General features: G+C 35.9%; 1 protein-coding gene across 8 annotated transcripts; it reads right to left on the bottom strand.

The window, feature by feature from the left end:
- Positions 1-5,196: 5,196 nt before the first annotated feature.
- On the bottom strand, positions 5,197-13,780 carry LOC126599965 (putative F-box/FBD/LRR-repeat protein At5g44950). Of its 8 annotated transcripts, none has more exons than XM_050266456.1 (5): positions 13,514-13,779; positions 11,951-13,055; positions 11,510-11,686; positions 11,230-11,421; positions 5,197-5,558 (listed from the first exon to the last, which is right to left on the bottom strand). In XM_050266456.1, exons 2-5 carry the CDS (start codon positions 12,998-13,000, stop codon positions 5,490-5,492), a joined length of 1,488 nt encoding a protein of 495 aa, XP_050122413.1. In that variant the 5' UTR covers positions 13,001-13,055; positions 13,514-13,779; the 3' UTR covers positions 5,197-5,489. The 8 variants fall into 8 exon arrangements, with proteins under 8 accessions (XP_050122413.1, XP_050122411.1, XP_050122409.1 ...); XM_050266458.1 differs by lacking the exon at positions 5,197-5,558 and having other exon boundaries at positions 11,007-11,421; positions 11,951-12,210; positions 12,349-13,055; XM_050266454.1 differs by lacking the exons at positions 11,230-11,421; positions 11,510-11,686; positions 11,951-13,055 and adding exons at positions 5,849-6,028; positions 6,247-7,356 and having other exon boundaries at positions 5,197-5,750; positions 13,514-13,780.
- Positions 13,781-14,835: the final 1,055 nt, after the last annotated feature.

Below are 14,835 nucleotides of genomic sequence, written 5' to 3'. Positions count from 1 at the left end.
TGGTACATTAAATGTATGAAATTTTTGTTTTTTTTCCAGCAATTTGCATAATTATACTTGTGTACGGAACTGTGTGTTCTAGCACATTGAAAATTCCTTTGTTTGGTGGGCTGATAAATAGGTTATAGTCCATTATGAGTTCAAGTTCGTTGTTTGAATGTGTTAAATTGTTTTAAAAATCCTCACCTAGCGCCGTTTAGGTCCCGTCTAAGCGTTAGACAGTTTGTTACTAACACGATTAATCTTTAGAGGTTTAAAAAATAAGAAAATAAGGCTAGACCTGACATGTGAATAACAAGAATATGTGTTATGTTTTTCTTTTCCACATGATGTTGCGTTATTATTATTGTAGACTATGGGTGTACATATTTTCCATATTTTACTTTGCTTGATACATTGAAACATGATTAAAGAGACCATGATTTGGTAATGACATCATCACGTTACAAGCAGACTTTATGTTTTTGTATGTACATATTGTTCATCTTTTATTTGGATCAATGTATCAAAACACACACCAGATTTGATTATGGTAACTTGAAAAAATGTGTCATACGAGGTGTAATTAAACATTAACACATCATTTTCGCCTGAACATTTATTAAACATATATGTATGTATAATCGAGAAGTAATTAATTGTTGGAAAAATTAGTATCCGGTCCCTAGTTTTTACTGTTCATTGACTAAGACCTTATTAGTTCTCAAATTTTGATTCAAGTCCCTAGCATTAATGTGATAATGAATTTACTTGTTTATTATATAATTTTTTAATATAAAAATTAGTAATTAATTTAGGGTTTAATACTCACACCTCTATTAAACTTCTAATTAATTTTCAATTCAAACATTTCCAAAATAATAAAAAATTAAATTAAATTAAGTTTGTACCTATTAGTTTTTTTTTTTTATATATAAAAAGATTCTCAATTTTTTAATCTTAAATGTACCCATTCATATAATTTTTCAATTTTTTTAATCTTAAATGTACCCATTCTCAAATATATCAATTTGTTATATGTAAAATGTACCCTTTTTTTAATATAAAATCCATTCAAATTTTTTAATCCATGTTTTTTTTTTTTTTTTTGGCGAACTGGAATCAATATCAACCGGGCAAAGATGCCAAAGAAACAAAGAAGCCTACCCCGAGGCAAAAGCAAGCAGCAACAACTAAGGAAAAGCAGTACAAAGAGGTAAATACGACATCGCACCAAATGCTAAAAATGTCACTCCTCATGCTGCCTGGAAGAAATTAATGGGGACAAGGGAGACCATCATTACACAGAACATGAACAAGGGATGATGGGGGTCTGTTGACCCAAATATTATCACATACCTCCCTACTTTGCCGCAACGCCAGACGATCCGCAGCCATATTGGCCGGTCTTGGTACCCAAGACCAGCGGCAGTCATAAAAAGCCTCCCCCATTCTTTTGCATCGCGCTAAAATTGGGAAAGCTTCCCAACTGCCCCTCGTATCCGAGTCTCGAATACAGGATATGGATTCCTGAGAGTCAGATTCCACAATGACAAAATTCCATCCCATACTTCTTCCAAGCTCACACCCATGCAGCACTGCCAAAGCTTCAGCCACTGCCACTGAAGAGGCCGTGACCCTCCTCCTGATCGCTGTCACAAACCTGCCCCCATCGTCCCGAGCTACCACCCCCACAAATCCTGAGGCCCCACTCCTTAACCAACTAGCATCCACATTAATTTTGATAAAACCCACACAAGGAGGAGACCACTGGACATCAATAGCCGAACCATTGACAGAAATAGGCAAACTACATACCGGAGCCTGAGTATAATCCTTGAAGGCAGCCACAGACTGGGTGATGGCTGCGATGATCTGTCGAGGAAAGATAGGTTGTTGATTGAAAAGAAAATTGCATCTTGCCTTCCATATAAACCAACAAGTTGTAGCAACATATGAAAGCATGTTGTTCCGCACAACTTATATGGGTACATTCGTTTTCGTTGATTTGAGAATGTATCCATGTTTTGGTACAATAACTTTTTTTGTTAATTTTGGTTAATGTACCCATACATATATGTATATACACACACACAATATAATAGAGAGTATAATTTATATTTTATTATTTTTAATCCCATAAATTATGGGTTTTATTTAAAATCTCATTAATATAAACAATTACAAATTTCAATTTTTAATTTTTAATTAAAAAAATATAGTAACTTACATTATTACATTAATGTCAGGGATTTCAATCAAAAACTAAAAACTAACAAGGTTTCAATCAAAGAATATTGATAGCTAGGGACCACATCTAAAGTGTCCCTTAATTATTTATTCATATATCGTGTTCTTTTTTTTCTTAATTTCCCCAGGAGGTCTCACAATCATATTTACTAAAATATCCGCACTCCCCGTGTCTCCAGTCATCAGGTCCACATCTGGGGTTATTACAATCTAATAGGCACGAACACACCAACCACGAGCACCGCCCCGTGACGTAACCACCACCGCCTCGCCGCTCTCCGTGCATTTTTTTGCATTTTTCTTTGCACAAGCGGTTGTCCTTTTCGGTGTAACAAAGACTCCAGAAAGGATGGGGACCTATACCCGTATGACACATGTCACATAATCTTCCTGCCACCCTATTTGCTGCACTCAAATTCAACCAAAAGAAATTATCAGCATTAACAATTTTAACGACATATCAAACTCATCGTACTCGTATATCATGTGAATGCTGGCGAGATTAGAATTTGAGACCTTCTTGTAACAAGTGGGAACCAAATGATATTTAACATGAAAAAGAACACGCACAAAATAAAAAGGGAGTGCTATCTACACACCTCATTTTACTTCTCACAAACCCCTTGATAATTTATGTTCATTGATCTTCTTCAATTCATCCAATCTGACAGCCGAAAATTAAAAAGGTGTGTGAAAAGTAAAATGGAATGTGTGAATATCACATTCCAAAATAAAATTTATTGATTTGTACGATGGAGTGGGATTTACAAAGATGTCCCATAAGAAACGTTGTTTTCAATTGAAACTCCTTTAAATGGTGAAGAAACTTCTCTTCTTTACCGTAGTAAAAGTTCTTTTGTTTTCATGTTTCATCTTCGCTAGTCTACAGAAACATAAATAAAAAATAAAAAACAAAATAAAAACATTGAAATGAGATAGACTTACGTGAAGTTGAGAAAAGCAACAATAAAAACACGAATCCAAAGAGTCTTGTATTCATGGCTACGTGACTATTTTGCTTCATGTTTTTACCTTCGATCCTTGGCTAGCTCTACATGCTTCTACTCTTTTCCCCCCTTTTTAAAGTAATTCTCCTCTTCAAGTGGAAGAAGTGCGTTAAATTATTATGACAAAGTGCGTTAAATTTAAGTGATTATAGTAAAAAGAGAAAAACATAATAACCATCGGTTAATTTAATGCAAACTCTAATAAAAATAAATTAACTAGCGCATGACAAATTGTAACAACTCAATTGTTAAAAGAAATATAAACTCAAGGATAAATTAATCTCCTAGTAAAAAAAAAAATTCAGTTTCCAAAATTTTTGCTATTAAGTTGTTAATGCCTTAATGGTGAAAAACAAGTGCACTAGTCCTTCCCCGTCACCACCCAAATCCCGCGCATCCACATTAATGCCATGGTGTCCACCTACATACCCATGGTGGAAGACAATGCCCTCGCTACCAAAAAGTTACTATTTGTCCGACAAACGTTTGCTCGACGAATCAAATTTTGTTTCGAAAAGTAACTTTATCCAACGGAAGAAATTAGTCAGGCAACATTGGTCAACATTTAAGGTTTGTTCAGAGTCTTTAGGCGAGGAAACCAATTCGACAGGAAAAATTAATTTCTTCAAGCAAAATTTTGGCACCGAGAAAAAATTTGGAGCGTATTATGTCACCTATTTCTCGATGAAAACTTATGTGACATTGGCCAACACGCCATTTCATTGGCTAAACTATAAGGTTCATCGGACAAAGTGCAATGATGATCTGCCAAGGAACCTACTTACACTTTATCTGCTCAACGATGTTTTTGACGTTGTGTGACAAACCATTTAGTCAGGCAACACCCTGTTCATACAAACAGGACGTGCAACATTCTCTTTCTCTTCTCCTTTCTTTCTTTCTTTCTTTCCCCCAGTGCTGCTCTCCTCTGCCCTTTGCAAAAATATTCTCTCTCTTTTATTTGCTCAACGTTGTTTTTGACATTGTCTGACATACCATTTCGTCAGTCAACATCATGTTCATACAAACAGGCTCGGCACCCTTCTCTTTCTCCTCTCCTTTCTTTCTTTCTTTCCCCCAGTGCTGCTCTCCTCTGCCCTTTGCAAAAACCTCCCTCCCTCCCTCCTCCCTCTCCCAATTACTTTGTTTTTTTATTTGTTAAATATTTTTTAATTGTGTAATTAATTAACTGGTCACCTATCTCTCCCTCTCCCTCTCCCAATTAATTTGTTTTTTTATTTGTTAAATATTTTTTAAATTGTGTAATTAATTAATTTTGTTTGTTGTAAGTTTGTGAATGAATTAGAATAAATTAACGAAAATGTATGTATTTATCTCTTAATTTAATTTTTTAGTAAAATTATTTATTTAATTGTGATATATATATATATATATATATATGTTGAGATTGTGAGTTATGTGAAATTTTGAATGTGTGTGTTATTGAAACAAATGTAGCTTAGGTGAATTTAATTTGTGCAACATTATCTTAGGAAATCTTTGTGTGAAATTTTGAGTTTGTGTGTTATTCAAAACTGTAACCAACCACTTAGCGCTTTGGCGGGGTAGTGTCGCTTGTTGAACACTTGATGCACTTACATGATTTTTTTTTAACAAACAATATTATATATACTAAGGAGGAGGGAGTGGGCTTAGCTTCACAATTGGCTAGCAATAATGTGGTTTTAATTCGTCATTGACAAGAATCAAACCTAAGACATCTCACTTGAAAGTGGAGAGGAATACCACTAGACCATAGTACTAAATGGTTAAATTTTGTTATTTAAACGAAGGCCGTCTCTCCCGATAGAAAAACTTCCGGATGTAAACTCAAGGACTTGGAGTTAACAACTGACCTTGTATATTTTGCAACAAAAGACCTCAAAGGTTCGCAAAGAAAAGACGAAAGACAGAACATCATTAAAACGACTAGATACCAAGCGCTATACGATGGGTGGACTTTGAAAGCAACAAGATGCAATACATTTGAGAGAACTTTCAAACGTCTAGATTCTTCGTCTGGCGAGCTCGCTTAAATTATGATAAACTATTGTCAACCAACCCTTCACTACTGTTCTAAGCTAATCGATAGCTTACAACAAAGTTAAAGTATCTCAGCCTTACACTTGCAAATGTTGGACTGAGTCAACCTACTAGCCGTTACAAATAAATTTAAAAAAAAAACACTGGACGTTACTTTTGTTGAATACGAGACATGTAAGCTGGAAATCAATTTACTCATCAACAATAAACTCATCTGGGTATCCTATATTCCTCAAAGACAACCGTGGCAATATTGGAAGCCATTTTGCTTTTCTTTACCTCTGCTATATCATTACGCCACCAAGGCGAATGAAAGATCTTCACCTTCTTCAAATTCTGAGCATGCTCGAGGATATATTTTGCAAACTGAATTCCGTTAGATGCAGCGCACAGCTCTATCGTCACCTCCTTGAGTTGATGAATAAAAGAAAGGTTTTGCAAACCCCAGTACCCCATGTCAAACCCAGAACCCTGCAGGAAAGGCAACAATCAACTTGCAAATCAATTGAAAACACACACACACACACATACACACACAGGAGAGACAAAGAGGCTACACTTTTACTTACATAAGCTTCAGGGTCCCATGACCAATGATCAGACTTTATCTCCAAAGTATTCAAATTATGTAGTCCTCCAAAAACGGAGACCATTCCTGGAACTAGGATATCATGGAAACGTCCAATATAAATGCACAAATGAAAAACATATCCTAATAGTCTTGCCGTCGAACCCCCATTGAACAGAGCCTACAAGTTATAAACACGATACCCAAATTATCAAAAGGTAAATTTACTTGATCAGGCAAAATAATCTAACAGCGTTCAAGAACAACAATTCAAACCGAAGTAGAAACATAAATATCAGTTTTTTCCTAACAGCCTTTCTAAGAAAGAATACAGGACCAAATTGTAAAATACTAGAATAAAAAAGATATAAAATATTTAAAAGAGAAGTGTCTCGTTACCATGGAGGTCTCATTGTTTAGAGTAAGAACTTTAACCCTGCTTATACTGCAAAGAACCTCAGACAAGAAGTTAAGGTCATCCGCTTCAGGCTTCAAAGAAAGTTCAGCTTTTTCTAAACACATTAGTTCCCCCAAATTCTGGCGCATCATCAAACCCCCAAACCACTTCAGATACTTAAGATTTGGAGCACGGATATTTAGTAATCTGCTGCCTGTAGGACGATCTCCCCAGTCAATACATATTTCTTCAAGTTTCTCACCTGAGATGTTGATGTGGCAGTCACCATCAACCGCGTCATCGAACATCTCAAAACTAAACGATTTCAAAGAGGAGCTTTCAATGGTGACATTGTTCATTCCATCAACATATTCAAGATGTAAATCCTTGATGCACTTACATGAACTTGAGATCCATTTAAAAAAACCCTCATCTTTTATACAAACACATCTCAACTTCAAGTACTCAAGATTAGAGGAAGAAGTAAGTGAGGGTGCTTTAAGAAGTATATGGCCCATGTTCAGGAAAAGAGACTTCAATGATCCACAAAGAAAGACAGACAACGGAAACAAAGGTCGTCTCTCCCGATCAATCAGCATCCGGATATCAACCTCAAGGACTTCGACGTTACAGCTTACAGCATTGTGGATCCATGTCATCAATCGAAAGGTCGCATCTTGAAGAAAATTACGTCGAAGGAAATCGTCATGGCGAAAATCATCCCAATAGATACGAAATCGTTGTATTTTATTAACGCCACGATGCATCCATAAGAACCTATCCAAAGAACTCAACAACGGCTTAAAGCAGGAAACCATATGTGCATCAGAAAATACATCAATATCCAATGAAGGGGTTGACAGATAAAGTTGTTTGCATCTTTTGGACACACAGCCAAAACGAGTGAGGTCTGTGATAGCAAGGAAGGAAAGAATGTGATGAGCAACTCCGTCGGGAAGATCACTAATTCTGTCTGTCATACTCTTAGCAAAAGCTCTAACTCCACGACGTTGATAACTTCCAGCTGCCATTAATTTACGATTTCCATCCATACTGATGCACTTACTGGGTTTTATACTTTTACAAGAAAATTGGGTCTTCCATTTTCTGCACTTTTACAAGGATGGTGGAAGAGTTCAGTTAACCAAATTAAATACAAATACTCAGTAAAGAGAAATCATCGGTTTTTCGCCATGGAAGCCCTTAATAACATCAGACTTTAGAGAAAAACATATGAAAGCTCAATTCTTTACAGAAAAAAAAATAAATAAAAATAAATAAAAAAACCCAATACACTTTGTAACACCAAAGGAAATTTCGCTTTTCTATAAAACTTATAGTTATCAGGGTGCTTTTTCTAATTTACTACTATCTTTCACCCATTAAAAGAAACAATTGATGGGGGTCGACAATTCAATCGAAAGATAATGCAATTTTTGCAGCACCAAAAACCCCGAAAGAGCCAAAAATAGAAACCCACTTTACCAATTCAACAACTAAGACAATTATTAGATTCATAACAGGACGTACCAGCAAGCATCTTCTTCCTTAAATTTGAAGGACCGATTCGGCACATTGGTGCCCATATCGCGCTCCGGAAGCGGGAGCACCTCGGTTCGTTTGAGGTACGGCTCGGAACCGGCTGGATCGGCCTGAAACGGCTTGAGATACGGCTGGATTTGTGAATATATGGTGTTTTGGCTAAAGTTGCAGAGGTCTAGAACCCTCGTTGAAGATAGCCTAATTTCGATGATGAAACAGACGGCAGCATTTGCTTTATGGGTTTAAGTTTGGACTGAAACACCATTTTTACTCTTGGCATAATTTTTTTTTGTTCTTTGATTTTTTTTAATTTATTTGTTACAATATCAGAAATTAAGAAAAATATTTAGAAAGTAAATAGGGGTGAGCGGTACAAATATGGTATCTGTAGCATTATTCTAAATTTAACCTAAGAGTCTAAAAGATTACTTATATATAAAGTCATTATGTTCTATATACATATATTTTTTTTTTGAATAAATGTTATTATTTATAGTAAGATGAATGAGGTGGGCTACCAATAATGTGGTTCAAATTCATCTTTCGCGAGAATCGAACCTAAGATCTCTAACTTACAACTAAAGAAGAATATCACTAGACCGTAGTATTAGGTGACACATATAAAACATCTTAAAATACTATATTTTTAGGAGATTAATGTTTTTAAATAATTGATCTTCTCATTCTTAAATTATCTTAAAAGCTTAAAACCTTTAAAAATAAACCTATCTTTGTTTTTTATAAGATACATGTATCTTTATCATAAAAAAACAAAAGTGAACAATACATTTTGTTCAAAAAAAAAATGAACAATACATAAATGTAGGTCTATTTTATAGAACAATTATGGAGAGGGAGAAGGGCGGCAAGAGAGAAGGAAGAATTAGTGAATTTTGTAGTGTGTTATATCACCCTTAGTGTTTTTATTTGTAGTCATTAGAGCACTTCCACCGGGGGTGGGATAGGCAGGCACACAACCAAAAAAATGGCCCAGCACCTAGGGAAGTCTCTCCAGCCCACGGGATTGCCTGGCACCCAACCCAAGCTGGTCTCCAGGCCAGCCCAAAATTGACAGACCTTGGGACCGGCCCGTATGACGCCATACTGACGTCATGGATGGAAGGAGCCACAGAGGGAGAAGGCAAATGGCCTGAAAGTGATGGCCCGAGTTTGTCGGAAAATCTGGAAAAAAATGCACCGACAGCACGTTTGCATCAACACAAAGGTTTCCAACACGATTTATATGTTAGAAACTATAAGAATAGGATTGAGAACTTACCCAAGTGAAATGCAAGAGATTCCACCGAGATTGGACCTTGAACTCGTCGGAGTTGTCCGTTTTCCTTTGTCGGAATCACATGCAGGGAATTAAGCCCTCAAATTAACCACAAAAATTGCAACACAACAGGATTTAAAGCTCAAGAACATAATACAGTGATAGAAACATCACCTGGGTTAGAGATTGAAAGCTCAAGTTCTCGGCTTCAATGGTAGGACCTCGCACCATGCATCGATGTCACATGCAAGGCCATGGTTGGGTTCCTTGAGCTCCAGGGATTACAAAAATAATATTTTGTGTTTGATTTGTTGAAGCTTTTGAAGAGGAAGGAGAAGGAGAGCTCACAGGAGGGAGCTGGAAGAGAGAGAGAGAGAGAGAGAGAGAGAGAGAGAAGAGAGAAGAGAGAGAACCGGTTGGGGATGTAGAGGGAGAGTATACAGGTTCTAGTGGGAAGGGTTCCTAACTTATCTTTTTTTTTATAATAAAATTATTATTTTTATTATTTTATAATAAATAATAATAATATTTTAATAAAATTGACTAGGTATTTTTTTTAGGGGTGGAGATGTTCTTGGCCTATTACTGTTCATTGGGGTATATCACTGTTCACTGAGTGAATAAATGCGTTGTGTGTTGGCGCAAAGTTTTTAGGGGTGGAATTGCTCTTAAGAAAGGGAGAATCCATAAGGATTTAAGACTGCAACGGTCTCAAAATTATTCATTTATAAAGATTTAACTGTATACGTATAGACGAAAATGCAGCTTTAAGTATTGTTTAGGGACCTTAGTTACAACTTACAATTAAACCTCAATTCGGTTCGCTTCTCTTTTTTACGCACGTAACAAATTCCATGAACTTCTTGAACCAAGTGACCTCTAAATGCAGTTGCAACATCATGAGATGCAGTTGGAAAGAAAAACCCCGTCTTCTAAAAGCAACAACATGCCTCAACTCCAAACATTCGAGTCAGATGTAGATCGAAAACAACGACAATTCCGAAAGCGTTTAAAATATTTTGTAACAAAGACCTCAAAGATCCACAATGAAAGACTAAAGATGGAACATCATTAAAACAACAAGATGCAATACGTTTGAGAGAACTTTCCAACGACTAGATCCTTCGTCTCGCGAGCTCGTTTAAATTCGGATTATCTATTACCAGACAACCCTTCCGCTTTCCCCAGTGCTGCTCTCCTCTGCCCTTTGCAAAAACCTCCCTCCCTCCCCTCTCTCCCAATTAATTTGTTTTTTTATTTGTTAAATATTTTTTAAATTGTGTAATTAATTAATTTTGTTTGTTGTAAGTTGGTGAATGAATTAGAATAAATTAACGAAAATGTATGTATTTATCTCTTAATTTAATTTTAATTTTTAGTAAAATTATTTATTTAATTGTGATATATATATATATATATATATGTTGAGATTGTGAGTTATGTTTAATTTTGAATATGTGTGATTGAAACAAATGTAGCTTAGGTGAATTTAATTTGTGCAACATTATCTTAGGAAATCTCGGTGTGAAATTTTGAGTTTGTGTGTTATTAAAACATAGAATCAAAATCAATGCAAGCTACTTTAGAGAAGTTGCAAAAAAAAACATTGAATATTCTATCACACTCGCAGCTCTGTTACAACAAGCCAATTCTAATCGAAATTGAAAGGGTTAGAATGAAAGCAAGGGCCTCCTAGCGTAGGCGTCTTGCGGGGCCTATGTATGGACGTAGGTAGTCTAGACGGATGCCGGCAGGCTAAGCGGTCACCTAGGTAGGTCTAGGAGCCCTTTTATTTTTTAAACCCCTAGAAATTAATCGTGACCGTAACCAACCACCTAGCGCTTTAGCAGGATAGCGGCGCTTGTCGAACACTGGATGCACTTACATGAATATTTTTTTGTTTTAACAAACGATATTATCTATACTAAGGAGGAGGGAGTGGGCTTAGCCTCACAATGAGTTAGCAATAATGTGATTTAAATTCGTCTTTGGCAAGAATCAAACATAAAACCCCTCACTTACAAGTAGAGATGAATACCACTAAACCCTACTAAGTGGCTGAATTTTGTTATTTATTTGTGATTTTCCATTAAACATAAAACCTGGGTGTCCCATATTCCTCAGAGACAACTGTGGCAATATTGGAAGCCATTTTGCTCTTCTTTACCTCTGCTATATCATTACACTGCCAAGGCGAATGAACGATCTTCACCTTCTTCAAATTCTGAGCATGCTCGAGGATATATTTTGCAAACTGAATTCCGTTAGATCCATCGCACAGCTCTATCGTCACCTCCTTAAGTTGATGAATAAAAGAAAGGTTTTGCAAACCCCAGTATCCCATGTCAAACCCAGAACACTGCAGGAAAGGCAACAATCAACTTGCGAATCAATTGAAAACACACACACACACAGAGGAGAGACAAAGAGGCTAGACTTTTACTTACACATTCAGGGTCACATGACCAGTGATCAGTCTTTATCTCCAAAGTATTCAAATTATGTAGTCCTCCAAAAACAGAGACCATTCCTGGAACTAGGATATCACCGAAGCTTCCAATAGAAATGCACAAATGAAAAACATATCCTAATAGTTTTGCCGTCAAACCCCCATTGAACAGAGCCTACAAGTTATAAACACGATACCCAAATTATCAAAAGGTAAATTTACTTGATCAGGCAAAGTAATCTAACAGCGTTCCAGAACAACAGTTCAAACCGAACTAGAAACATAAATATCAGTTTTTTCTAGCAAGTGTGATTTTAAATTTAGTTTCAAATTGATTTAACCAACTCTAACAGCCTTTCTAAGAAATAAACCAGGACCAAATTGTAAAATACTAGAATAAAAAAGATATAAAATATTTAAAAGAGAAGTGTCTCGCTACCATGGTGGTCTCATGGTTTAGAGTCAGAACTTTAACCCTGCTTATACTGCAAAGAACCTCAGACAAGAAGTTAAGGTCATCCACTTCAGGCATCAAAGAAAGTTCAGCTTTTTCTAAACACATTAGTTCCCCCAAATTTTGGCGCATCATCAAACACCCAAACCACTTCAGATACTTAAGATTTGGAGCACGGATATTTAGTAATCTGCAGCCTGTAGGAGTATGTTCCCAGCTGATACATATTTCTTCAAGTTTCTCACCTGAGATGTTGATGTGGCAGGCACCGTCAGCCGAGTCAGCGACCATCACAAAACTAAACGATTTCAAAGAGGAGCTTTCAATGGTGACATTGTTTATTCCATCAAGATATTCAAGATGTAAATCCTTGATGCACTTACATGAACTTGAGATCCATTTGAAAAAGTCCTCGTCTTTTATACAAACACATCTCAACTCCAAGTACTCGAGATTAGAGGAAGAAGTAAGTGAGGGTGCTTTAAGAAGTATACGGCCCATGTTCAGAAAAAGAGACTTCAATGATCCACAAAGAAAGACAGACAACGGAAACAAAGGTCGTCTCTCCCGACCAATCATCATCCGGATATCAACCTCAAGGACTTCGACGTTACAGCTTACAGCATTGTGGATCCATGTCATCAATCGAAAGGTCGCATCTTCAAGAAAATCAAGTCCAAGGAAATCGTCATGGCGAAAATCATCCCAATAGATACGAAATCGTTGTATTTTATTAACGCCACGATGCATCCATAAGAACCTATCCAAAGAACTCAACAACTGCTTAAAGCAGGAAACCATATGTGCATCAGAAAATACATCAATATCCAGTGAAGGGGTTGACAGATAAAGTTGTTTGCATCTTTTGGACACACAGCCGAAACGAGTGAGGTCTGTGATAGCAAGGAAGGAAAGAATGTGATGAGCAACTCCGTCGGGAAGATCACTAATTCTGTCTGTCATACTCTTAGCAAAAGCTCTAACTCCACGACGTTGATAACTTCCAGCTGCCATTAATTTACGATTTCCATCCATACTGATGCACTTACTGGGTTTTATACTTTTACAAGAAAATTGGGTCTTCCATTTTCTGCACTTTTACAAGGATGGTGGAAGAGTTCAGTTAACCAAATTAAATACAAATACTCAGTTATATTTATACACTGAACTAAAGTAAAGAGAATTCATTCCGGTTTTTCGCCATGGAAGCCCTTAATAACATCATACTTTAGAGAAAAACATATGAAAGCTCAATTCTTTACAGAAAAAAAAAACCCAATACACTTTGTAACACCAAAGGAAATTTCGAAACTAAAAGTCCAATTATGATCTTGAAGTGCTTTTCTATTAAACTTATAGTTGTCAGGGTGCTTTTTCTAGTTTACTACTATCTTTCACCCATTAAAAGAAATAATTGATGGGGTCGACAATTCAATCGAAAGATAATGCAATTTTTGCAGCACCAAAAACCCCGAAAGAGCCAAAAATAGAAACCCACTTTATCAATTCAACAACTAAGACAATTATTAGATTCATAACAGGACGTACCAGCAAGCATCTTCTTCCTTAGATTTGAAGGACCGATTCGGCACATTGGCGCCCATATCGCGCTCCGGAAGCGGGAGCACCTCGGTTCGTTTGAGGTACGGCTAGGAACCGGCTGGATCGGCCGGAAACGGCTTGAGATACGGCTGGATTTGCGAGTATATGGTGTTTTGGCTAAAGTTGCAGAGGTCTAGAACCCTCGTTGAAGATTGCCTAATTTCTTGTGAAGATGATAAAACAGACGACAGCGTTTGCTTTATGGGTTTAAGTTTGGACTGAGTCACTGACACACCATTTTCACTCTTGGCATAATTTTTGTTTTTTTTTTTTGTTTTTTGATTTTCTTTAATTTATTTGTTACAGTGTCAGAAATTAAGAAAAATATTTAGAAAGTAAACAGGGTGAGCGGTACAAATATGGTATGTCTAGTATTATTCTAATTTTAACCTAAGAGTCTAAAAAATTACTTATATATAAAGTCATCATGTTCTATATACATATATTTTTTTTAATAAATGATATTATCTACACTAAGAGGAATGAGATGGGCTAGTAATATTGTGGTTCAAATTTATCTTTAGCGAGAATCAAACCTAAGATCTCTCACTTACAACTAAAAAAGAATACCACTAGTATTAGGTGGCACATATAAAACATCTTAAAATACTGTATTTTTAGGAGATTAATGTTTTTAAATAATTGATCTTCTTATTCTTAAATTATCTTAAAAGCTTAAAACCTTTAAAAATAGGAAATTTTAACGAAAAGCTCCCGATACTATTCACTTTAACGAAAAACCATATTTTTACACTGAAAAGTCAATCATGGTACTATTCACTTTACCCTTTTATTTGTCCTTATCGTTAAAACTCAAAGTTTTCAAGCCATTTTCATTAGTTTTCCTTTAAAAATACACCTATCTTTGTGTTTTTTTTTTTATAAGATACATGTATCTTTATCATAAAAAACAAAAGTGAACAATACATTTTGTTCAAAAAAAAAAAAACGAACAATACATAAATGTAGGTCTATTTTACAGAACAATTATGGAGAGGGAGAGGGAGAACGACGGGAAGAGAGAAGGAAGAATTAGTGAATTTTGTAATGTGTGTTATCTCACCTTTAGTTTTTTTATTTGTAGTCATTAAGAAAGGGAGAATCCATAAGGATTTAGGACTGCAACGGTCTCAAAATTATTCATTTATAAAGATTTTACTATATACGTACAGACGAAAATGCAGCTTTAAGTATAGTTTAGGGACCTTAGTTACAATTAACCTCAATTCGGTTCGCTTCTGTTTTTTAAGCTCGTAACAAATTCCATG

Source organism: Malus sylvestris, chromosome 14 (assembly GCF_916048215.2).
Source record: "Malus sylvestris chromosome 14, drMalSylv7.2, whole genome shotgun sequence".
Classification (NCBI taxonomy): domain Eukaryota; kingdom Viridiplantae; phylum Streptophyta; class Magnoliopsida; order Rosales; family Rosaceae; genus Malus; species Malus sylvestris.
Note: the sequence above shows the minus strand (reverse complement) of the source record. Positions and strands in the feature narration are given on the sequence as shown.

Bases quoted from the DNA above. Each gene is read 5' to 3' on its own strand.
- LOC126599965 (XM_050266451.1), bottom strand. From the start codon at position 13,000: ATGGATGGAAATCGTAAATTAATGGCAGCTGGAAGTTATCAACGTCGT. The intron at 11,687-11,950 runs GTAGCGAGACAC...TATAACTTGTAG, and splicing joins TAAACCATGAGACCACCATG to GCTCTGTTCAATGGGGGTTT. The intron at 11,422-11,509 runs GTAAGTAAAAGT...CCTTTCCTGCAG, and splicing joins GGTCATGTGACCCTGAATGT to TGTTCTGGGTTTGACATGGG.